At 36.2% G+C, this 27,357-nt stretch overlaps 1 protein-coding gene across 1 annotated transcript in view; it reads right to left on the reverse strand.

Moving 5' to 3' along the window:
• Positions 1-27,350, reverse strand: part of RFX7 (regulatory factor X7) — a 146,199-nt gene extending 118,849 nt beyond the window's left edge. Inside the window, 1 exon segment of the mRNA XM_007448322.1 lies at positions 27,190-27,350. Within this exon segment, the coding sequence (XP_007448384.1) occupies positions 27,190-27,350 (161 nt within the window).
• Between the last annotated feature and the right edge of the window lie 7 nt (positions 27,351-27,357).

Consider the following 27,357-nt stretch of genomic DNA (forward strand, 5'->3'; position numbering starts at 1 on the left):
GGTTAATTCTGTGGTTCATTTTTCATCTTAAACTGAAAGCTTAGCTCATTAGTTTTCAATCCTTTTTTCCTAATACAAGTGAGGAAAGCTACAAATTTCTCTATTAAGTACCAGTTAGCTACATCTATAAGTTCTAACAGGGAATCTTTTCATTATCAGCCAGTTCTTAATATTTTCTAATATTCATCATCATTTCTTCTTTGAAGATATTTTTTAAATTGCTAAATGCACGGAGGTGTTATCAAACTTTTCATTATAAAAACAGTTAAAGCAAAGAAAATTTTTTAAAAAGACAACCAACAACTGTATATATGCTTCACCTAGATTCAATAATAATTATTCGCCAAATTTATTTTCTCTTAATACATACACACATATATAGTATATATAACACATGCATTTTGCTATACTATTTAAAAGTTGTAGACACTAAGCCACTTGATCCCTAAAGAGTCTGGCATGCATCTCCTAAGAATAAGCACAATCTCCTAAATAACCACAATTCCATTATGTCACCTAAGAAAATTAATAATAATTCCACAAGATAGCATGTAGCCCACATTCACATTTTCCCTAATTATCTCAAGAATATCTTCGTATAGCTTTTATCCCAGAACCAGATCAAATCCAGATTCGTACACTTTAAGTGGCTCTTTTATCCTTTATCTAGAACAGTCTCTTCCACTTTTCCCCTATGACATTCACTTTTTGAAGAGTCCAAGTCCCAGACAGTTGACTTGATAATGTCACATACTCTGGATTTTTGTGATTGCTTCCTCCTGATGGCACAAGTGAATGCAAGCACTATTCTAAAGCAAATACTTTATCTTTTCCACTAAACATTTTAAGTTATGAGTCAATGTCCATATAATCTGAGCACCAGTTAGGATGTCTGAGAACACACTAGCTGGACTGCATGGTATGTAAGATTCATTTGATTATAGCTTTAATTTGACCCAAATTTAATGGTATGCTTTTTTTTTGTTTTCTGGCAAAGTATTCAGACACAAATGCTAAATAGCTCAGGTAAATGATAGTTATCAACATTCTTTTACTCAACCAAACCAATTTGTTAGTTTTTCTTTCATTTTTATTATTTCTCCAGTAATGAACTAGCACCAAGGTCTACTGCATGTAATAACAGCATAGAGTTTAATCCTCATATTCAATAATTCACATATTAAAAAGAGAACCAATATTCCTTGACCCTGCCTTCTTCCCTGGTACAGTTAGGACTGAGACTTAATCTTTCTCTACATCTTCCCTCAAGAGTAGGCTCTAAGGAGTTCTTCAACAATTCACTGACTACTGACTATTGTACATCGTCCCTTAGGTCTTAAATCCCAAACAGAAGAAATATAGTGTCCCTAAAACCACAGCAGGGGCAATGCACTGTCAGGCTGATTACCTGGGAAACTGGAGAAAACACAGTGAGCCTGGTTTTTGGAACTACAGTACCTGGGCCTCTAGAGGCAAGAAGGGATGACAAAGTAAAGTATAGTTATTCTCTATTTGGGAAGGAAGTAGAGACTGAACTTTAACAGCATGTGCAGTGAGCAACAAGAAAGATCTAATCACCTCTGTCCAAAACAAAGCAAAAAAATACTAAAACAAAACAAAAACTCTCCCAGGTAATAATGTTATCACATACTAAGTGCCAATACATAGTATTTTATATACATTGCTTATAAAATGAGGTACAAAGAAATACAAATCTAGAAAAAGAACCAGAGTTCAAATGTAGGTCTGTCTTATTACAAACCTATACACTCATTATTTACCAATACCAGGTAAGAGAAACACCTAACTGCAAAATTAGAGAGTTAATGTCCATTAGAACAGTGAATAAACTAATGTAAATAAGTGAAGGAACTCAAGTTCAGATAAAAATTTAGTGAGCAAGATGACACTGGGAAAAGAAAAGGTTGGTAACATAATACCCTCTGAAGTTTACTATAAAAACCTAAAATATATTAATTCCTCGGTTATTAACTGGCAAAACTACAATATTTACTTTTATTTCTTCTTTCATCAGTTCTTGTGTCAATGTATATTGAAGCTCCATTACATGACAACACAAATACGTGTTTTAGGTTTCTAGGTCTTTTTGATTAATTGGCTCTTTTATCATCTCCTTATCACTGGTGATGCTCTTTGTCTTGAAGACTACTTTGTCTAATATTAATAGAGCTGCTCCAACTTTCTCATTAGTGTTTACCAGTATGTCTTTTTTCCTTCCTTTTACACCTAGTCTATATCTTTATATTTACAGTGCATCTCGTGGAGACAGTATATAGTTGGGTCTTGCATTTCTCTTCAGTCTGAAAATCTCTGCTTTGTAACTGTAGTGTTTAGTCCATTTACATTTAAGGTAAATATTAATATGGTTGGCTTTGCTTCATCTGGTATCTCTTAGTATTCCACTTTATCATCTCTATTGGCTTTTTAGCCATACCACTTTGTTGAGTCATTGCTTTAGGGATCTGTTATATTGTATCCTTAATCTATCACAGTCTACCTTCAGTTAATATTACACCATTGCATCATCTTACAACTATGTGATTCAATCTACCTTCCTACTATCCTGTGCTACTGTCCCATGTTTTTTACTTTATCTCACAATATATTAACATTTTTGTTTTAAAGAGGCAATTTTAAATAGAATTTTGATAGATAAGAAGAAATATGAAAAATGTTATTTATATTTACCTAAATAAAGACCAATTCTGGCCCTCTTCATTCCCTCATTTAGAGCTGAGTTTCTGACTGGTATGTTTCCTTTAGCCTGAAAGACTTACTTTAGTATTACTAGTAGTGAATTCTGATGGTGATGATTTCTCTTAGCTTTTGCTCATCTGAAAACGTCTTTATTTTGCCTACAATGCTAAAAGATATTTTTGCTGGATTTATAATTCCAGGTTGATTTTTTTTTCTTTCAGCACTTTATAAAGAATATATTCCATTGTCTTTTAGTCTCCATTATTTCTGATGAGAAATCAGTGTTCATTCCTATTATTGTTCCCCTATGTATAATGCAATGTCTTTCCCTCCCTTTAGCTACTTTTAAGGTGTTCTCTTTATGTTTGGTTTTCAGCAGTTTGACTTGATACGTTAGTATGGCTTCCCTTGTGTTTACTGTACTTGGAGTTTCTTGACCACCACACATCTGTGAATTTTCATCAAATTTGGAAATCTTTCAACTACTATCTTCAAATATTTTCCTGCTCCAATCTCTCTTCTCTTTCTGGGCTCTATTTACACAAACGTTCTACCATTCAATAGTGGCCCATGGATCACTGAGGCTTGTTCATTTTTTTCCCTCTCTTTTTTCTCTCTGTGCTTCAGTTCACTTAAGTTTTCTTCTGCAGTGTACAATTTGCTATTAAACATATTCAGCGAATTTTTATTTGATACTGAATTTTTCTGTTCTAGATTTTTCATTTGATAATTACTTAGATTTCCACTTCTCTTGAGATTCCCTACCTGTGCACATGGATCATGCCCATCTTTTCCTTTACACCCTTGAAAATATTTACCAGGGATAATTTTTATTTTAATTAATTAATTAAAATTTATTTATTTATTTTTTGGCTGTGTCAGGTCTTAGCTGCAGCATGCAAGATTTTTGTTGAAGGATCTATTGTTGCAGCACACAGGCTTCTCTCTAGTTGTGGCATGCAGGTTTAATCTTCCCTAGTTGTGGCACACAGGCTGCAGGGTGTGTGGGCTCTGTAGTTGTGGCACGTAGGCTCTCTAGTTGAGGCACACGAACTCAGTAGTTGTGGCGCACGGGCTTAGTTGCCCCGTGGCATGTGGGATCTTAGTTTCCTGACTAGGGATCGAACCCGCGTCCCCTGCATTGGAAGGTGGATTCTTTACCACTGGACCACCAGGGAAGTCCCATTTGCCAGAGATAATTTTTAATATCTGCCTGCTAATTCCACATCTCTGTCATCTCTGGGTCTGTTCCTATTGTTTTTTCCTCTACAGATGAGTTACATTTTCCTTCTTCTTCATATGTCTAATAATTTTTTATATAACTGGACACTGTGGGTACTATGTTGTTGAGTGTCTGAAGTTCCTTCAAAGTGTGTTTTATTCTGGCAGGAAGTTAATGTATGGCAATTCAACATGATTCTGTTGAAGCTTAGTTTTAAGCTTTGTTGGAGTAGGTCTAGAACAGCCCTTACTCTATGGGTAAAATAGCCTTAGCCCTAAAATATAAGACTTTCTGGGGTCTCAACTAATACCCAAGGTGCTCAGCAAGATCTTTCCAATCTGCTTGGTTGAAATGCTGTCTGTCAGCACCGTGTGACCTTCAGAATCTCATGTTGACTTAAAGGTCCCAGTAGTTGTTCTCTGAAAAAAGACCTGTCCTGCACATGTGGAGGTCACTATTTAGCCAAAGAATCTGACAATCACTTTTGAAATTTTTGAAGTTCCTTCTATAAGTATCTCCTTCCTTTCTAGTACGTCCAATTCCAGCTGTTTCAGCAGCCATGCACTCCAATCACTGTTTCCACCATCTCATTAAATCTCTGGTCTCTGGGTGGGCTCTACTTCCCTGAGCTGCAGTCTGGAAAGCCAGAGTGAGCTCACCTCTTGAGTTTTCCTTTTCTTAGGGATTACAGCCCTTACCAAAAAACAACCTAATTAAAAAATGGGCAGAAGACCTGAATAAACAGTTTCCCAAAGAAGACATACAGATGGCTAACAGACACATGAAAAGATGCACAACAACACTTATCATCAGGGAAATGCAAATCAAAACCACAATGAGTTATCACCTCACACCTGTTAGAATGGCTATTACCAAAAAGACAAGAAATAACAAGTGTTGTCAAAGATACGGAGAAAAGGGAACCCTTGTGGACTGTTGGTGAAAGGTAAATAGGCACAGCCACCATGGAAAACAGTATGAAGATCCGTCAAAAAATTAAAAAGAGAACTACCATATGATCCACCAATGCTACTGCTGAGTCTTTATCCAAAGAAAACAAAAACACTAACTCAAAAATATATATTCACCCTTATGTTCACTGCAGCATTATTTCAGTATCCAAGCTGTGGAAGAAAGCTAAGTGTCCACTGATAGATAAATGAATAAAGAAATGGTGGTATATGTGTATATATAATTTACCATCATATTACTTATTGTGTGTGTGTGTGTGTGTGTGTGTGCGTATTTATTTATTGTTTATTGTCTCCCTCAACTACACTGCAAGCTTTATGAAAGCAGATATTTTCTACTATTTTGTTTGCTGCTATAACCCCAGAGTTCTAAAAGAATCCCTGCTTAACAGCAGGTACTTATTATTTGTTGAATGAATCATTATATGAATATTAAAGAAGGATAAACTATACAATATGATTTAAACTAGACCAAAACAAAAATTATTTATAGAAAAAAAAACAAAAGAAACATGTTTATAAGTTTTCTGTAATTAATATTCTTTGCTTTGAAGATGTAAAAAATGATCTTTTTGAAAAAGACAGTGCATTTGGATTACATATCAAACAAGAATAAATGCATATAAGTAAAAAAAGAACTAAAACATCTTTCTGACTCGTGATTTAAACTGTGACAAATTATTATTTATATCAACTTAAGACCATAAATATTTGATAACATAGCACTGTGGGAGATACAAAGATGAATAAGATATGGTTGTTGCCCATCAGGGACTCAACATCTACTGGGAAAGAAAGACATACACAGCACAAAATACAGTACATGCAAACTGTGATAAGTGCTATACTGGAAGTACAAGGTAAAATGGGGGAAAAGAAACACTGGAAAGAATACAGTAAACTGGGGTGGCCTAATTATGTTTTGAAAACTGTCTTTGAATATGCAGAGGGAAAAGGGAAGCCAAAGCCAAGGAAAAGAGATGAAGACTATGTGACAGATCTGTAAGAGAAGAGCACAAACTCCAAAACACCTAACAGGCAAGGGGTGCAAGGCAAGGATATCCTCCAGGGCTAGACATATAACCTAAATGTGTGATACATCAGTATCTAATACAAATAAGATGTGGCGGGCCATGCTGTGAAATCAAACAAATTGAAGGTATTCACATTAAAATTTCTGTAAAATTTTATAAAAAGCATTGTGCTAGTCCCTGGTAGACACACTGTGTAAGAGAAAGTAAGACAGAGAAGAAAAGCTGGAAACAAACTAGGAAGTGTTTAGACTTCATCCTGTAAGCAATTTTAAAAGAAATATTTTTTAAAGTAAGTAAGCATTTCAGAGAAGCTCAAAAATATTAAAAATAAAATAAAATAAATAATTTTGAAAATCACCCACACCATCACTCCCAACATTATTGAAAGGCAGTATTTTGGTGTGTTCTTCTCTCACTCTCTCTTCCAAGATTAGGGTTGTGTGTGGGTGTGTGTGTATGTGCACATGTGTGTGTATGTTTGGTTATGAGTATGAAATTGTGCAACTATACTGTTTTTTTTATTCCACTAAGAGCCTATCAAAATATTTTATTCATTTATTCTCCTCAGTCATTTTTAATGGGAGCATAACCATTTAAATTTTATTCTGTTCTATTTGTCTTCTAATTTGGACTAGGAGGTAAAAAAAATTACTAAGTTTTTTGTTTTTCATTTTAAGTAGTAAAATCTTTTTTTTCTTCTTTTTTTGGGGTTTGTTCTGAGATGTCTTCTACTACTTCTAACAGAAAAAAATCTTTCACTACACCAAAACTGATTTCTATTTTGTTCTTAGTCTTTTATTTTAATCGACCCATTTTTTTTTCTTTTCATTTAACCATTTATTCATCTGTAATGTACTGATGACTGCTATGAGTTGCAGCTTTAAATTTAAGCAATTGTACTAACACCATTTCTTAAATAATCCTCCTGCTCATTTGTGGTGCCCTTTTTATCATGTATTTGTATTATAGTTGAAATAACAACTTGATTATGATTCTAAATTTTTAAAAAATATAAATGACAGTAACAAACAAAATTATATTATTAAATATTATTAATGTAACAGTTTTATATTTGGAACTCAAGGGATGAATAATTGCAATCCAAAACAGCCAAATTATACAGGTCTAAAATATACAGTTTTGTTTTGTTTTTTAATCTGCCATGATCACTCCAAAGCCCATTCATCTCTTTAAATTACCAGAAAGATTAAACACATATAACCTCAGCTATATACTCAAATAGCAAACACACTACAGCACTGACATCCCAGAACAATTTCCTATAAAACTGAATTTCTCAGGCTTCCCTGGTGGCGCAGTGGTTGAGAGTTCACCTGCCGATGCAGGGCACATGGGTTCGTGCCCCGGTCCGGGAAGATCCCACATGCCGCAGAGCAGCTAGGCCCGTGAGCCATGGCCACTGAGCCTGCGCGTCCGGAGCCTGTGCTCCGCAACGAGAGAGGCCACAATAGCGAGATGCCCGCGTACCACAAAAAAAAAACAACAACCAAAAAACCCTGAATTTCTCTAGCTGGGTTTCATTTATAGTCCCTCACAGTTCTTTGTCTTCATCCAGCAAAGCAATTGTCTGAGCAACCTCTAAATTCTTCATACTGCATTGCCAATGCTGGAATACAACTTCCAACTTACTTAAAAAAAAAGATTTTAAACTACAGAGATCTTATTCTGTTATTTAAATAAAGCAAGACTAAGCTGCATGTCTACCCAAATAAGCTGAAATTTTAGAGAATTCACAACACTTCACATTCTCACTTCAGGAGTCAGGTATCCCAAAATGTCCTTTTAGCTTAATTCCTATCTGTCTTCAACTGGTGGGAATTTGGTAGCCTTATATCTGGAGACTAAAGCAAGAAAGTAATCAGCCGAGCACAGCCCTTCCTTCTGTTAAACTTGCCTGCTGACTAACACCTTCTCTACAGTACATTATTAAATGATTTTGCATAATCTTTTCCATAGCAAAGGCGCATCACATCTTTTCTTTAAAAACCTGATTATGGACTTCCCAGGTGGTCCAGTGGTTAAGATTCCGCGCTTCCACTGCAGGGGGCATGGGTTCCATCCCTGGTGGGGGAACTAAGATCCCGCATGCAGAGAGACGTGGCCAAAAAAAGAAAAAAAGGATAAAAACCTGATTAGGCTTTGAAATACCCTGATAAAAAAAATATAAAGCTATCAACTTCTCAGATTCTAAATTTAAGAAATGACATACAATTTTAATAAATTACATAAAGTTTTTTCTTTTATGATGGGGAGAGAAAGGTAAGAGACAGAAAAAAACGTAAAAGAAGAGGGGGGAAGGAAAAGAATAAGAGAGAACAAAATAATAGAAAAAAAGGGGGATGGAGAAAAATTGAGGGAGACAAACTAGGAGGTTCTGAATTAGCTGTTATAAACACCTTGTACTAATATGAGCACTGTGAGGAAAGACTTCACAATTTACTGGAAATTATCTCTTGTCTTGTTTTAGATGAGATGATCCACATTTATGAAACAGAAGTTTAAAGAAGTAAATGTACTAGACCAATGTAAATATTTTGGGGCCACAGAGAGTCTGCCTAAAGAAATGACTAGAAGAAATGAGAAACTGATGATTAACTATGAAGATCAAGAGGAAGTACAGGGTAGATATCCACCGTTACTTATCCTGAGGGAAGTCCCCTAGAGAAGGATAGAGAACAAGGAATAGCTCTGGGAAGAGTGACAAACAGATGCTACATGCCAACTGCAGAGGCAGATCTGGAGGAAAAAAAGACAGACAGTGATGAAAGAAACTGAGAAAGAAAACCCAGACTTAAATGTGCTAGAAGCAAAGATGGAACAAGAAGGTAATATACAGAGAAAACTGTAAATACTTATACACTGTGTTAAGACCTGCTCTTTCTCATGACAAAAGTGTGACCCTGATGTAATTACCCACCAGTATTTAAGTCCATAACCAAAGATTTCCTTATCTTTATGGTATACATGATATATAGAATGAAAAGCTATAAATAGTTGAGCACATAATGTGTGAAACCCTCCAGAGAGGAAGAGCATAAAAACAAGAATGCAGCCCCAAGAAAAGTGGCACCCAACACTGGGATGGGAGTAAGTGTGGGGAACCACAAGCCAAAGAACAAACGAGAGCTTTCTTTATGTTTGGAGGTTCTTCAGATCCATTTTACATAGGAGAAACTTTTTTGGAATTCTCTGTGTTTAAAAAAAAAACAAAAAACAAAATAAACTCCAAAATCCCCAAGCAAGAAATTGTGAATAAAAACTTTATTACTCTCCAAGGGGAAAAAAGCGATCAGAAAGATTTTTTAAAGAATTGAGATAGACATAAAAACATATGTGTTTAGTTAATCTTGAATTCCCTGGAAATGCCCTTCAAGAAATAAATCACATCTCCCCAGAATTAAGCCTTAAGGATCATAGCTAAGTGCGTAGGCTGTCTATATGCCAGACTTTCCTTCATACTGTTTCCCTCATACTGATTAGTACACTCAGGTTGTACTAATCAGACATGTCATCATTTCCAGATATTAAAAATAAAGAAGTGGGGCAGTGACACCACAACATCATTTTTTTTCTCCTCCCCTACCTCCCCAATGAGAAATTATAAAGAAATTTAACAAATTTCTATTAAGAGCACTTAATACTTCTTCACAATAAAACATACTATAATATACATATATACACACCAGTAAAATCTACCATACTGAGGGAAAAAGGAATATGTGGGAGAGTTTCAGAAAAATGTTTCATACTTCAAGCTAAAAAACACCAACCTGAGATAATACATATCAATTTGAATTCTGATAAAATGATTTATTTTTGGTAATGCTGCCTATATTAACACTAATTTAGACATTCAAAAAGATCATCTCTAAACAGAAATTTTAAATAAGCTATACTTTTGTACTGTTGAAAATGGTTTATCAAGAAAACTTAAGATTTTTAATGGTAAAAATACTAAAGTTTGCTATTTTTATTTATAACTCCTACACTTAGTAACTTATAACTTAAAACATGACATGAGGGGTAGACAGTGGAAGGTGGGAGAAGGAATAGCAGGAAAGCTGCCCCAGACCTCCTTTAAACCTCCAGTTTAAAAGAAGTCTGGTACATAGTTATTAAGTTAGCTCCTGTATACATGCATGCATTCACTGCACTGGGGAAATATCTTTGAGAGATACAATCCCTGTCTTTATGGTGCTAATATTCTAATGGAGGAGACTATGAAGTTATTCAACTATTTTACTACAATTGTAATGCATGGCAACAAGAAATAGAACCTAGGAGAGTGATGGACCTGACTTACCTTAAATTATTCAGGAAAGATTCTTTCCTTTTCGAGTTATATGAGTTGAGCTCTGAATGATAAGCAGAAATTTACCAAGCGGGTATTAGGGCTGGGAAAGTGTGGACCAGTGAGCGTTTTAAAACATCAGTAGCATCATGTCACTCCTCTGGTCAGAGCCTTCCAGTGGCTCCCATCTCACTCAGAAGGAAAGCCTAAGTCTTACTGCTTACTAGACCTGCAAGGCCCTAAACAAATCTGCCCCTCTATCTCTGACTTCACTTGTACACTCTGATGCACTCTCATCGCTTGGCCTCCTTGGGGAGGCCTTCTCATGACTTTTGCATTTGCTGTTCCCTCAGCCTGGAAAACTTCCTTCAAATATGGTTCCTTCTATCACAGTACAGTAATTCAGTAATTAGAATCAGGAAGTAACCTGAATTCTCTGTGTAAACAGATTGTGTGTTAAAGTGAAAAAGTTCTCTGAATTTTACCATGGTTAAAAAATAGTAGCCAACATTTACTGAGTACTTACCATGTGCCAGATTCTGTACTCAGTGTTTTACATGAATTATCTCATTTAATCTTCACTACAACCTTACCAGGTAAAAACTATTACTGTTTCCATTTTACTGATAAAGGAGACAACTTCAAAAGGTTATGTGACTTGAGTGGCAAACCAAGGCAACTAATTTCAGAATATCTTATAATGACTTATACCACTGCACTGGACTGCCTCTTTGTGATTCTGATTACTTTCACTTTAAAACTGTTAAATATGTAAGATTTTTAAAATAAAAGTTACTCTATTTTGTAAGTTTTTATGCTTGGCAGAGAAAATTTCTAACCATCTTAAAGAGAAAATTAATTTAGGACAGTACAATTACCTCACTGGTTCAAAAACATGTTAAAGAAAAAAGTGACAGCTGATATATTATGCTTTATAATTACAAATACATAAAGTAGAAATGTCTTAAAATAATGTGTGCCATAGTAAGACTCACACAAGTATTTAACCAGTTATGATGAAGCTCAAGGCAATACTTAGAAAAATTTTTTTAGCAGAAAGCACCTAAATAGAAGAAAGCTTTTTAGCATATCTAAAGTAATGAAAGGCTGGTCCACAGAGGATAAAGACAAGCAAAGACTGCAGGGAAAAAGAGTAGAGCCAAATGCAACTTCATCTCTTGAGTTTCTAGAAACCCATGTACTATTGTTAAGTCTCATCAACAGGTAAAACAAAAATACTACCTCAAATGCTCCTACTACCTTTGACCTTGAAGAATTACAATTAGACAAATAACCTTTCCACTTCTAGTCAATATAATTAATTTGTCAATTGCTTAGAAAAAATGAAAGCATTCTAAAATTAGATCATGGTGATGACTGCACAACTCTGTAAATATACTAAAACCCCTGAATTGTATACTTAGAACAGGTGAATTTAATAGTATGCAAATTAGCTCATTAAAGCTGTTTAAAAAATCAGAATCTACATAAGAAATGCTCAATAATTACTTGTAAAATTAATTTTAAATGGATATTAAATAGTTTATAGACAAAACTGGGCACAAAACATGGCCACTCTCCCTTGAGCTCTTTACCATTTAAACTGCTCACCATTTGCTTGCAACTTTTATAGCAAAGGTTCTCAAATTCAGTTAAAACATATTCCTGAGCTATGTTAGAAGTAATTGGTTACTAAATGTACCAAAGTATGAGAACAGTAATACTTGTAGACAACATATAGTTGGGGCTTGTTTTTTAATCTACTCTGACAGCCTCTGTCTTTTATTTGGTGTAATTAGAACATTCACATTTAAAGTGATTATTGATACAGCTGGATTAATATGTACCATATTTGCAACTATCTACTATTCATTGCCTTTTTTTTTTTTTGGTCTTCTCCACCTTCTGCCTTCTTTCATTTTATTTGAGCATTTTATATGATTCTATTTTCTCTACTCTCTTAGCATGTCAATTATACTTCCTTTTTAAATGCATTTTATATGATTCTATTTTCTCTACTCTCAGCATGTCAATTATACTTCCTTTTTAAATCTTTTTACTGGTTACCCTAGGATACTTTTATGACTGCTCTAAGTTCACTTTCTTTCTACCCATCCATCCATCTATCCATCTATCTATCTATTTATGGCTGCATTGGGATTTCGTTGATGCGCCTGGTCTGTCTTTCTATCTATCTATCTATCTATCTATCTATCTATGGCTGCGTTGGGATTTCGTTGATGCGCCCGGTCTTTCTCTAGTGGCTGCGAGCGGGGGTTACTCCTCGTTGCAGCGTGCGGGCTTCTCACTGTGGTGGCTTCTCTTGTTGCGGAGCATGGGCTCCAGGCGTGCAGGCTTCAGTAGGTGTGGCTCACGGGCTTAGTTGCTCCGAGGCATGGGGGATCTTCCTGGACCAGGGCTGGAACCCATGTCCCCTGCATTGGCAGGGGGATTCTTAACCACTGCGCCACCAGGGAAGTTCACTTTCAATTAACACTATACCACTTAACAGTTAGTGCAAGTACCTTTTAAGAGTATTCCCAATTCCTTCTTTCAGTCCCTTATAACATTACTGTCACTCATTTCACTTAACCATAGCTATAATTACCAAACGCATTATTTTGAACAAACTGTTAGCCATTAAATCAATTAAAGAAAAATAAGATTTTATTTGATCTTCATTTATTCCTTCTCACTCTTTCTATCTTTATGCAGACCTGAGTGTCTGTTCTATATCAGTTTCCTTCTCTTTGAAGAACTTCTTTTAACATTTCTTTCAAAGCAGGTCTACTGATAACGAATTCTCTCAATTTTTGTTGGTCTGAGAAAGCCTTTATTTCTCCATCACTTTTTAAAAAATATATGTTTATTATTATTATTTTTAAATTTATTTATTTTTGGCTGTGTTGGGTCTTCGTTGCTGTGCACAGGCTTTCTCTAATGGTGGCGAGCAGGGGCTACTCTTCATTGTGGTGTGTGGGCTTCTCATTGCGGTGGCTTCTCTTGTTACGGAGCACAGGCTCTAAGCGGTGGGCTTCAGCAGTTGTGGCACACAGGCTCAATAGTTGTGACACACAGGCTCTAGGGCACAGGCTCAGTAGTTGTGGCGCACGGGCTTAGTTGCTCTGTGGCATGTGGGATCTTCCTGTACCAGGGCTCGAACCTGTGTCCCCTGCATTGGCTGGCAGATTCTTAACCACTTTGCCACCAGGGAAGCACTCTCCTTCACTTTTGAAGGATAATTTCACTGGTTGGTGGTTTCCTTCTTTCAATGCTAAATATTTTACTCTATTCTCTTGGCTGCTTGCTTGCTTACTTGGTTTCTGAAGAGAAGTCTTATTTTAATTCTTACCCTTGTTCCTCTGTAGGTAAGGTGGTTATTTCCCTCTGAGTTCTTTCAAGATTTCCTCTTTGCCTTTAATCTTCTGCAGTTTGAACATAATATGCCTAGGTGTAGGTATTTTTTATTTATCCTGCTTGGTATTCTCTGAGCTTCCTAGATCTGTGGTATGCTGTCTGTTATTAATTGGGGAAAATTCTGCCATTAAACTTCAAATATTTTTTCTGTTCCTCTCTTTCTTTTTTCTTCTGGTATTCCAATTATGCATGTTACATTTTCTGTAGTCGTCTCACAGTCTTGGATATTCTGTTCCACCTTTCTCATTCTTTCTTCCTCCCTGTATTTTAGTTCTGGAAGTTTCTATTGAGATATCTTCATACTTTATACTGATTCTTTCCTGAGTCATGTCCAGTCTACTGATGGACCCATCAAAGGCATTCTCCATTTCTGTTATAGTACTTTTGACTATTAGCATTTCCTTTTGGTTCTTTCTTAGAGTTTCCATCTCTCTGCTTACATTACCCATCTGTTCTTGCATATTGTCCACTTTTTCCATTAGAGCCCTTAGCATATTAATCTAGTGATTTTAAATTCAGTCTGATAATTCCAAAATCTGTGTCATATCTGAGTCTGGTTCTGATGCTTGGTTTACCTCTTCAGATTGTGCTTTTTTCCTTTTAGCATGCCTTGTAATTTTTTGCTGAAAGACAGACATGATGTTGGGTAAAAGGAACTGAGATAGATAGCTCCTTATTGCAAGGTGTTATGTTCATCTGTCTAGGAGCTGGGCTGCGTTAATTGTTTGCCATTGCTGTGGTGCCTGAAAGTAAAATTTTCTCTAACTTCCTTGTTTTTGTCTCCCGTGTTGTCTTTGAGAGTACCTATAATAAGGTACTTATTAAGCAAGGTCTGAGGTTTATAGTTGTTTTAGCTGTAATCCCATTATTATACAGAAGCCCTACTGATGTGGTAAAATTGGGGGTGGGGGTGAGGAGCATTCTACTGTCCTATGATCAGGTTTCAGGTCTTTCCCGGACCGGGGCACAAACCTGTGTCCCCTGCATCGGCAGGCGGACTCTCAACCACTGCGCCACCAGGGAAGCCCCTGGTCTCAGGTCTTTTAGTGAGCCTGAGCTGGGTATTTCCCTTCCCCCACATAGAAGACTAGAGGGGACTGGAGTTGGGTATTTTCTTTCCCTCAGGTCAATTAGGCTTTGGTAAAGCCCCAGTTGGTTAGGCTGTGGTAAAAGTTTCCCTTGAGGCAGGCCTTCTTAAAGAGAACAAAGAGCTCTGGCTGTATTTCAAAATGGTTACTTTTCTCCTCCTTTTATTCTTGTTGTGACAACAGGAGTGAAGACTTTCAAGTTCTTTATATGTTGGACCAGAAATCAAAAGTCAGTATACTTTATTATCATCACTGGGAGCTGAGTCACGACTACTGCTGAAATATAATTCTCATTTGTATTCTAATACGCTTTGCATATAATCCTGGTTTTACCCAAGGGAGAATTACAAGACAATTAATATCAAGCAGGTGACTAGCATCCATTCTTTGTCAATGTAAGATAGTGAAGATTGAGAACAGTTATCTGTATTCTTTGCATACTTCTCCCAGGTAGCAGTGGTATACAGGGGTCCACAAAATACTGCCTAAGGGCCAAATCCTGCCAGCAGTGGAACAAATTTGGCCATCCCCATTCACTAATATGTTATTGATGGCTAATTTCCTAATACAATGGCAGAGTAAAGTAGTTGCAACAAAGACTCTATGTCCTACAAAGCCAAAAATATTTACTATCTGGCCCTTTGAAGAAAAACCTTGCTGACTCCTGGGTTATACATCCCATACTTTCTTGCACATGTGGTCACTGGTATCGTGTGCCTGACTGCCTGTCTTTAAACTGTTGACCAGGGATGAGTGCAATGATGACTATGCACTATCTGTTTTATTTTTATTCATCAATTCACTTAATGTACAATTACTGAAACTAAAGATTTCAACTTAGTGGAAATCTTTTACAGCACAGTGTAAATGATGCTATAGCAGAATTATATTCAAGTACTATGAAAATTAAAATAAAGGAGTTACTAACTCTACCTGGGGTACTCAAGAATTGAGAATACTAAAGCTCTGCCACAGAGAAGACTTGGGCTTAATATTTTATTATAAGATATCTCCTTTAAGCCAGTGGTTCTCTAACCTCAGTATCTATCAGAACCACTTGAAAGGCTACTAAAACAAAGACTGCTGGTCACACCCCCAGTTTCTGTTACAGTAAATCTGAGGTAGAGTCCCCAAATTTACAGCTCTAACAAGTTCCCAGGTGATGCTAGTATGACCACCATTTGACAACCACTGTTCTAATAAACCAAGCAGCATCGTATAAATACAATTTTAAAGCTTAAAAAGTCTTTTAAAGATAAACTGAAAGAATATTATTATTCTCTGAAAGAATATTTAGCAGGCCAAATAAACAAATTTAAAAGGCTCCATGTCAGATAAACAGGCCCAGCAGACTAGCCTGTTTTATGAATCTGAAATACTTCAGGCCCTCAGAATTATTTTCATATTTTAGTCATTCCCTCCTTATTTCCCAGATAAATCCACCTCCCTCAGTTACTTGTCCTCACTCACAGGTTTCCTTTGCTGTCTTCAGGCTTCAGTCATGACTCAACAAGTTACCTTAGCCTTGGATCTTGGGTCCCAAAATAAGTAGGTCAAACCTTCCACCAGGACCAAACTTAAAAGAATCTATCTCCAGCTCAATGTTAAGGGAGTCTTCAAAATTCCAAGTTTATCACTTGGGAACTAAGCTGGGACACAGCTGATCAGTCCAGAAAACCCTAACTAAATACAATTGACCTCTGAGCAATGTGGAGGACAGGCTGCCCACCCCTTTGCAGTCAAAATTCTGAGTATAATTTTACAGTCACCCTAAGTATCTGTGGTTCTGCATCTGCGGTTTCAACCAAGCACGGATGGTGTAGTACCATAGCACATACCTACTGAAAAAATTCCACATAAATGTGGACCCTCCCAGTTCAAACCCATGTTGTTCAAGGGTCAACTCTACTACTGTATACTCATTCATGAAAGGTTACAGAACTATGTAGTAGTCATCTGCTCAGTATTTTTTAAATGAGGGACACAACGGCTCTCACTTGGGATATACATCATTTTTTAATCTAAATACAGTGAAAGACATTTGACTAGTGAAACTGAAACTCGAAACACATGATTACTTCAGTTTCGCCAATATAATTTTTAAAAAAAGAACTGCTATAAGGCCTCTATTATGTAAAATGCATCATGAGTTTAATAACTTGTTTGGGGAGGAAATTACCTCATTAAATATATAAAATACAGAAACATTAATATGTAGAAAAATTACCTCTAAGAATATAGTAAACAAAAATGGTATTCAGTAGTACCTACTGCTACATGAGAAATAAAAAGATGCAAAAGATGTTGCCCCTAGCTTCAAAGAACTTGCTGTTGATTGAAACAGCACAGGAAAAAAATTAAGAGTGATTAAGTGCTTAATTGTACAGACCTCAATATACAACATGAGGTCAAGAAAAAACAAATATGGACTAGGGTTGCTAAAGAATGTTTTATAGTACAATAACGTGCTATGACTTCAAAATAGTTAAAATGGGATTAAGCAGGATTTGGAGACAGGGGAGTGGAGATTCTAGAAAAGATACAAAGTAGGAGTGAAAGCAGGACCACAAAACATAAGACAGACAGTGAAGTGCCTGCTGCACTGAAGTGGAGTTGAATGCTTGTGAACAGCAAGAAGTAGGGCTAGATGTACTGTACAGGACTAGGTTACAAAGGCCTTTGAAACCTGACAAATATTCAATCACGGTACGGGGGGCAAGAAGAAATTACTGTAGGCTTTAGATACATAAAAAAGGATGTTCTAGAGACTGATTCTGGCAGCAGTATACAGCATCATTGAACAGGGGGAAAGGCCAGGGGCAGAGAACAGCCATTTTGCTGCTGTAATAATCCAGGAATGAGATAGTAAAGCACTTAGCTATGGTCCTGGCAGTAGAAATAGGAAGATAGGGAGAAACTTAAGTGACAAGGCGAACTTGGCAACATGTTAAAATATTGGGCAAGGGATGAGAGAGAAAAATCAAATATGAAGCCAATACTGCTAGCCTTATAGAATGAAGGAACACGGGTATCTACTACCAAAAGAACTAGAATAATTGGTAAGGAAAGCAAATTGAGGTGGCAAGGCATCATGGCATAGAAGAAGGGTTAGTGTGAAAATACCAAGTTTAATGTGACAATGGTGGCAACCTGTACTCTGGCGAATGAATGAGTAGATGTGGTTAGAGTTGTCTGGTGAGCCTATCTATTTCGTGACTTTAGCAAAGATATAAAAAGAGGAAAAGAATGGATGGCTGAGAAGTAAGTGTTTGGATATGCACAATTAAAGAGCATCTAGAGGAAAGCAGCAGAACAGATAAAACATTAATCAGAGGTAAGGTCCCGAAAACAGAGATCCTACATCCTTGCCCGTGGAATCCCCAATGCCTGGCAGAGCAGCTGATACAAAGGTGACTCTCAAAAAGGAATGAATGAGAATTTCCAAAGTGCGAAGGAATCTTAATAATCAGAAGAAAAGTTACAAAATGAACAACGGAGTCTCAGAAAGGAAAGAGATAAGGAAAATAGTAAAACCACCAGGGGTAAGATTAGCTAGCAATAATTACTATATTTCTTAAACCTTTTCTTAGTGCTCAGAAAAATAGTACTTTTCTGTTATAATTATTATCATCGAGAGTAAAGATTTTTGCATATTTGTTAATAGTTTATGCTATTCTTCCTATAAAATGAGTATCTACATTCTTCATTCACTTACCTAATGACGTTTTTCTTTTGACTATGAATGAGCTCTTTAGGTCTTTGAGGGATCAACTGTTTGTTTTACTGCAAAACCTCCAAGGTTGTTTGCTGCTGATTTAAGGAAGTCCTAAGCATGTATAAAGCCACAGGAAAAGCAGCCTATGGAAAAGAACAGTTTGATGATGCTGACAGAAAAGGGGTATGTGTTAAAACAAATTCCCTAAATATATGGACACAGATGAATCCAACGGGGAAAGCAAACTGCCTCCAATAATAGAAAAGTACATAGATATAGATGCCAAGATATAGGAGCCAAGATATGGGCTTAATGAGATACATGAGGGACCCCCACATTAAATATTCTAATCCTCTTCATGAAGTGGCATCATTCACTGAGTCAATTCAGGGTACACAGTCCCCTGCCAAGACTGCTATTGGAGCAGTTCTGGTCCCCTGCCCCAGCTCCACCCACCCTCGTCCTTTTCTTCTCTATTATTACCTTATATTATTGCTTCCACCTCTGTGCATTAAAATTTAGATGAGAGGATTGTGATTGGTGAAAACCCCACTCCTCAGTCAAGCAAACTTTGTCCTAAGCTATTTTCCTCTAATTAGTCTCATTACTGGCAAGGCTTACTGTCATCCACAACTCTGAATCTAATTCCTGATAGTGGGAATAAAGACCTCCCAGTAAGCAAACTGTTAAATGTATCTGGATCAATAGCCCATCCCTTGATTTTCTGCTAAGGCCATGATCCTGAATTTTGCCAATAAAACTATTTTGTCCTCACTGAATCTTTCTCTCATCTAATTCTGTATTTGTTTATACCACTGATTACACCATCACTGCATGTAACAAAATCTTACTTTTGTTAAATTCAATTATGTTGCATACAACTACACACAGAGGGTGAATGTAAGGTAGAGCTAGTGTCATATTGCTTTTTAATCTTTCTATGCCTGTATGTAGTAGACATTAAAATAAATGTGCACTGAATTCAGTTTTCTTTCACCACTTGATTCCATAAATGCAGGATTAGTTGTTGACCTTCTCACTTCTTTGGAACTTGTATGTACAGAATTTGCCCAAACAAAGCTTGCTAATATCTTCTACTGCAGAAAAAGGGATCATGCATTTAGTAATTTGACAGTTAATTTTTTGATCATAGATTGCTTATACACAAATGCAGTTAATAAATCTAATGAATGCAATCAAATTAGGGAAATGATTCACTTACATTAACTGAAGCATCTTGTTCAAATACATTTCCCAACCTCCCAGAAGCACCAACTTTGCTCCAAGCAAGATATCACTGAAGTGACACTCTTATCCAATTACAGTTTAAAAATTTCATGTATACTGCAAAAACAATGGCAAATTCTTGGCTCTCCCATATACAAATAATATTTTACTGTCATATTGTAAACTACTTATTATGCAGTGATTGCTTTGTTTCAGGTATATTCGGTCTCTGAATTCCTATAAACTTTACATATTGGAAAATGAGAATGTTTCATTTAAATCCAGTAAAAATTCACTAAAATGGATTCATCTCAGGTAAGGCCAGTCTAAATTACTGGAAAAAACTAATTTATACACTTTAGATCATTGTTCCTTAGGAGTTGGGAGAAGTTTCATGGAAGCAGTAGCACATGAGTTGGATATTAAAGTTAGACACTTACATCAACAGAAAAAAGAGAAGGGTTTTTAAGGTAGCAGGTAAAAAGACCAGCATAGGCATAAGCAGAGAAACAAGATAATGAAAGCAAAGAAAAAGGGTTATGGATAATACAAACTGAAGTAGCCAATTAATACAGTAATCCCATTCCCATCTTGAAGCTACTTAGCAGCAAAAGATCATCAAAATAGGAAAGCCACAGAAAAATAAAAACACAAGAAAAGAATGAAAAACACAAACCCAAGTGCTCTACATGCTTGGTTTGTATCTTAAAATTAGGAATCACAGATGGCAACCCCAAAGCTCTAGGGAATCATCCTCCAAGATAACCAATAGTTCTGATGCTTTACCTATAACACAGCTCAAATTCTAAAAATCACGGATTTCAGAAAGAAAAGGGGAGGTAAATATAGGGCATATGTACCATCACTTCCTATTCCCATGCCCTTGGTAGGCATCACTCATTAATCAGACTTGTGGCATGCAAGTTCAAGTCCATTTGAATCCTGTGTTGAAATGAGTGTAAAGGTATCCTTTGCTATCTGAACCCTTCCTATCCAAACCCAGACCACCACAAACAGGTTCAGGAATTTTTTCTTTTTTTTTTTAAGATAAAGCTATTTGGAGGAGATGGTATTTCCCACCATATGTACTCTTGCTTCCCCAAATTCCAAAACATAACAGATTCGGAACCTGTCACTCCGACCTCTCACTCTTCAAATTACGAAACCAAATAGGGTACAAATAGCAAGGAATACACCTGTATGTTTTCAGTTTGTTCTGAGATACAAAACCTCACCTCCCACACATTCTTGTAATATATATAGGAGCTCCTGTAATAGATGCCTGATAGAGGTATTGTACATAATTAACCAAACCTCATTGTTTTCTATTTCCTCTTATGAATAGGAAGTACACAGTCCATGACACAGAAAAAAGTAAACATCTCAAGAAAGAAAAATTAAATCATGTTTTAAAGTTTTTATTCATGTGGGTTAAGGTTAAGCGTTAACTACCTTAATCTCATAGTCAGCAATCAAGTGCATTAAGGCTTCAGAGCTTATTGTTCCTTGTTTATTATCCTGCCCAGGGCAGAAAGAGTCTTCCTCTTATTGGCCCATGTTACTCTTCTTTAACCTGAACTTTTAGAACCTCAAGGAAGCAGAAAAGAAAGCAACTAAAAAGACCAAATGCAGGGGGCTTCCCTGGTGGCGCAGTGGTTGAGTCCGCCTGCCGATGCAGGGGACACAGGTTCGTGCCCTGGTCCGGGAAGATCCCACATGCCGCGGAGCGGCTGGGCCCGTGAGCCATGGCCGCTGAGCCTGCACGTCCGGAGCCTGTGCTCCGCAACGGGAGACGCCACAACAGTGATAAGGCCCGCGTACCACAGGAAAAAAAAAAAAAGTCTACCCTTGATGAATAAAGTGGTGAAGCTCAACACTCAATTTTCTGAAAAGAATACACACCTTTCTTATTTACATAACCAAATTTACAATATAACACTCTCTACTGCCTTAAAATATTATATTATTACTACAGGAGAAAAGTTCCTATGTGACATGCTCTTAGGTATTGAGCACCTCTTCGTAAACAAAACAGTCACACAAATAACCCCCCTAGTGCAATCTCTCAACTAGCAACTAGTAAACTCCCCAACATCAGGGAGCACTACATAGTCTCACATATTTTTGCATAATCAACAACAGCTCTTAGAATACATTAAATGTAATACATGCTCAATAAATATTTGCAGACTGAATCTCACATAACAGAACTCTTGCACAAGGTAACAATAAGTGAATTACACCTTCACGTAGTTCTCCTGGGCTAGCACCCAAGGAAACACTGACAAAACCTAACAATCCGTCCATTGAAAATGTTCTGCTGATTGCTGATTGATTAAATGTTAGTCTTTCACTGTACTTATGGTCTGCTTTATTATTGCTGTCAATATTAATTTAGTAACAGAGCCATAGAAATTTAAGCTAAAGGAACTTGCAGGGTCATCTAGTATAAAGCTTTCATTTTGGTAGACAAGGAAACGAAGGGGTCTACTTTTCCCATGCTTTGGCACTTGTCACCGCATTCCCTGGTCCTCTAACTGAATGAAAGAGAGGTTTTATTGCACATTTTTGCTTAGGTTAATATTACATGTGAATGGGCATTCCTCAAATGCCAGTCTCTAGAATAGTACTTTGTATACAGCAGGTACTCAGGTGAGTACTTAAACACTGTTCTTGCTTAAAGTGTTCAAATTTGAGTGAACGACAATGCTCATTTTCATTTGTACAGTTTTAGTGTGTAACATTTTTCTAATATAAAAAGTGATTTGACGTTTTTATTCAAAGCATCTTTCATAACAAATAAGACACTTCTGCCTTTCCTACCACTGTGAAGTTCATTTCCCCCAATAATACCAAAAACTAATAGTGACACAGAAACCAAATCAGTTCTGCACATTACATCATTCAAGACACCTCCCAATGGGGAGAGCAAACTGGTCAATAATTTATACACACACATAATCAGTACCTAAGTTAAACGAGGCCATAAAGTTGAGGGGTTTGAAACTGCTTAACTTGTCTTTCTGAGCAATAGGGAAGACAATTTCATCAGTTTCTGATCATAGGAGAACAAGGAATTGCCTTCTTTCTGGAATCAGAAACGCTTAGTGCTAGGATGTACCATCACAGCTGGCCTCAATATAGACAAGCTAAAAGGACACTAAGTCTTTGGTGTGCTTGGTATGGAAGATAGGTTGAACTCGGTAGGTGACATGTCAAACAACTAATCAAAATGTTTAAAAGCCAGCTGATGTACTAGTCAGTCTCTAATTTTAAAGCAAAATGAAAATCCTGGGCTTATGGTTAAAGTAAACTCTAAAGTCATGAGCTTTATAGCAAATGTTTCCCACTGAAGTTGAAGAAACAATAACTATTCCTTAGAGCTAAAAATTGCCTGTCCCAGAGCCAAGAACAAAACTGAACTACTGAGTTCTATGACAGGGGACAGAAATCAGAACAAATATGGCGCTAATAAGAAAAACGTATGGATCGCTGTACTTTGCTCGCTGCAACTAAGAAATAAGAGAGTAAAACAAAATTGCTCAATTTGGGTTTAAATTCTAAATCTAAAATGTACCAGATTCAGACCTCTGTATGACTTACAGGATTAAATAAAGACAAGGAACTATCGCCACAGCACTGCTCCCAGGATCTGACAATGAATCAGAGGAATCCTATAGCTTCCCTGTCACTCAATTTATCTCTTTCCATAAAGTGTGTAGAATAATGACACATCATATAGAACTGTTTTAAAAAAATGGTTTTTGAGGTCTTACTTGAAAATAGTTACATAAATAAAAATAATAACTGATAACAACGAATTCTTTTAAGAATCCCTGAATTTGTTTGTTGAGTAAATACAGTATTAGAACATTTTCTACAATGAAACATCATGATTTCTTTTGAATTTATAGGTAAATGTCTGTCGTCTACGTGACAGTCTAATTCCAAATATGCTAATCACTCCCAAACATGCAGGTATGATTATTCTTAAACATAACTAATCATAAACAGGCAGAGCGATTTCAAATGCAATTTTTCCACAGTAATTTTATTCTATCAGGGTTTCAGGAAAAACTGCTTTAAAAAGGAAAAGAAAAGCACTTAAATTCTTTTGGTCTAAATTAAATACAAACATTCTTTTTTTTTTTTTAAACTGTGAAGACACTGGGAGATAAGAGGAAGGAAAAACTTGCTTCAGTATTCTTTTTTTAGGTAACCAAAGAGGGGTGCAATGTAAGTTAAAGAAGTTTGCAGTGAGGTTAGATTGTGGCTTTGTTTTAGGTTGCCAGTATGAGTTTTTATTTAGAAAATAATGTATGAGTTACTAGCTTTCCTTTTTTAATGAAAAGTTTATATCAGAATTCTATTATTTTCTATTACTTTCAAAATATAAATACTATGTTATAGCATATTCAGTATTAAAACACACCTCTGCAAATAAATCTCCTTTCAAGTGAGTTGTGTAAGTGATCTGGACCTCTGTCTATGGAGTGGGAATAAGGAAGACCAAGAAAGTTACATTGGACTTAAGCTGAAGATACCCATAAATATATTACACAAATACTACAAGACTATCAAGTTATCAAGTTAGTAACTTTATTTTGTAGAATTATCTTAAAAATACATTATATTTCCAATTCTTAAGAAATCTGGTTTCTGATGTTAATCATTAAGTACCATGATTTCAACTCTGAATACTTAATATTTTTTCCAAAGACTCATTTTTAATGCTTGAAATAACCATGGTCATACTTTTATCTAACAGTATTTTAGTTTACTAAACAGAATAGATTATGAACTGAGATAATAAATAATTCATTATCCAGCTAAAGGCCTATATCGCATACTGTATATTTGTAAAATAGGAGGACAAGTTCAGACTTGTTTGTGACCTGCAAGTCCAATAATTTAGAAACTATGATAAACCTAAATGCAAAACCCTTTTGATAATTATTAAATGCCATATTTCTGTTTAATGCAATTTTAAATTCTCATTAGTAATGATACCAAAGGTTGATATAGGATGTACTACAAAACTGATAATCTTTCAGAACATTATCAAGTGATAAAATAATTGGTAAAAAGATATTGTTGCTTCAAAAAAATGTGAAAAGAGATACCTAAAGAACTGCACTCTTACCTACTAAAAGTCATTTTAATTTTGTACACATACACACACTATTTCTTAGGAAGAGATTGTGGTGAAGGAGCTTTCATTTTCTAATGTCTTTATTTTATATAGTCACTTGATGAATAACATAAACCCAGTCTTTCGGAGCAGCGGCTATGAGTCTATATATTACATAGAGCCACTAACGTTGTTTATGATCCACAAACGTTGTTTATTCTAAAGTTTTAAATATAAAGAAAGAATTTTTGCAAATAGGATTTCTAAAGCTGAAAATTAAATGCTACTAAGTGTGCCAGTACAATTTTAAAATGAAGCTATAAAATTGTACATTGGGGGATTAAGGTGTTTGTTGTCAGTTTTTCTTTTCAGAGCAAGTACCAAAAACTGAAGCACACTGTACTTCAGAAGTTCTTCTTACATTAATATCAGCGCAGTTAAGTTGTAATGGATGTGTAAATATAAATTATCAATTAAAGAATAATTAAATCACATGATATACCAAAAAGAGCACCACTCCACTATCATTAACAAACACTTCAGTCCACTGCCTATACAACTTATGCATATTTTAAAAATATAAGGTGAAGGTTCCTTTCCCCTACTGCTCTCATAATAAATTAAAACATATACTTACTAATTCAACTTTCAAAATTTGCCTTTCTTAAAAGATTTTAGTCCTTTAACTTGGATGTCCCTTACCTGAATGTAAAAACCAAAGTGCTCAATTCAGATTTCAGAGACACTAGTTACATCAAGTTAATGGGGGGGGGGGGAACCTGGTTTCTGGAAACCTTGATGGTAAGGAGATTAAGCATCTCTTCCTTTAAATTACAGCTTTAAAAGGGGGTAGGGCATCCATCGAAGAATAAAGCCTTCCCTCTCTCTCTCTCTCTCTCTCTCTCTCTCTCTCTCTCTCTCTCACACGCGCACACACACAAGGCAATCCTATTTATCTGACCTATTCAAACTGTCACAGCAGGACTATTGTTAACCCTAAAAAATTCTCCTTTAAAATATTTAAACTTCATTTTAAAATTAAAACTGAAAGCAAGACACTCAGCTGCCAACTACTGTGTAGTATGAAACTATTAAAGCCTGCACTGACCTACTTCATATTATCATCATGACAATATGGATGTATGCCAAGAAAATAATGAAATTACTATACAACAAACTTTAATTTTGTATTCAAAAATTGTCAGTTTTTAAATGTGTAAATATTGTACTGCAAGGCCAGTTGTTTTATGATACTTTTTAAGTTGCAATATAAAAAAAGTAAGGAGTTTTGATATTTCAGTAATCATATTCAATGATGAACATGCAAGATCTCATTTTTAAAATCAGAGCTTTTTTAAACACCACGTTTAATTCTATTTTTAAACTTCTATTAAAAGCAGTCTCTTAGACTAAACTCCAAATAATGCTTTCCATTTTTAAAATAGCACTACACTTTTTAAAACATGTCAGTTAATGAAGAACCCTACAAAAATAATGCAAGTTCATGTTCAAAGAATATTTGCAATGGCTCTAACAGAGGACAGGCTTAAGTCAGTGTATTTAATTATTAAAAGACTGCTACCAGTCTTTCAGAGTTTAATCTAATGTTGAAATATTGGAAATTCTCATACAAGAAAGTATAGGAATAGCAAAGGATGTTTCATCCATGGTTTCTAAAAAAAGACACACGGAATGGCAACACATTTATTTTAAATTAAACACATCCTTTTAAATTAGAAAATCACTTTGCTGTGTAAACTACCACCTTAAAATATCTCATACTAAAGAAACACTTTCTTCACAATCAATGCAAAGATTAAGATCCCTGGAAGAGAATTTTAATCTCAGAATAAAGAAGGCAAAAACATCCAGAAACAGCAGCTAAACCAACTGAAAGGAAGAGACACATTAGGTTTTGTGCTGCATATTAATATTCTTACGCACAGTGTCTGTTTGGTGAAAATTCACAATACACTTCTTCCTCCCAGTATGACTGCAAAAAGGAGTAAACACATTTTACATTCCTCAGTCCCAAATTCATGCTACCATCATGCACCATGACTTAATTTCGACCCGTATTCCTCTTGCACATAAGTGAAAAACATAAATGACTTGTTTATCTGCACTCGAAATTGAGGAGGGGGCAAAAGCATTTTTTGGCTCCGGAGCCCAGGAGCTGATGCAAAGTCCCCACACCTCCAGAGGTCCTATGAATATGCACCCGACTTTGTGGAGACCCCCATTCAATGAATGCATCAGCCTCCTCCTCGGCTCCCTTGCCCGCCGCCCCCCACCCGCTTTGCAGCAGAAATGTGCCTGGGCTTTTTTACCCCAGCGATGGAGGATCCTCTTACCAGATGGAGTTCTTGATCCTGTGTTGCAGCGCGCTGGCCTCTGTCCCTGGCAGCCCGGGCACAAGGGCTGGCAGAGCCACCCCCGAGTTGGGGGCGCTGGGGGGAGGCTGCTGATGGGCATCAGGCTGCTGTGGTGGCGGCTGTTGTTGTTCCTCTGCCATCGCTGCT

The sequence above is a fragment of the Lipotes vexillifer genome, unplaced genomic scaffold (assembly GCF_000442215.2).
Source record: "Lipotes vexillifer unplaced genomic scaffold, Lipotes_vexillifer_v1.1 scaffold2029, whole genome shotgun sequence".
Lineage (NCBI taxonomy): Eukaryota > Metazoa > Chordata > Mammalia > Artiodactyla > Lipotidae > Lipotes > Lipotes vexillifer.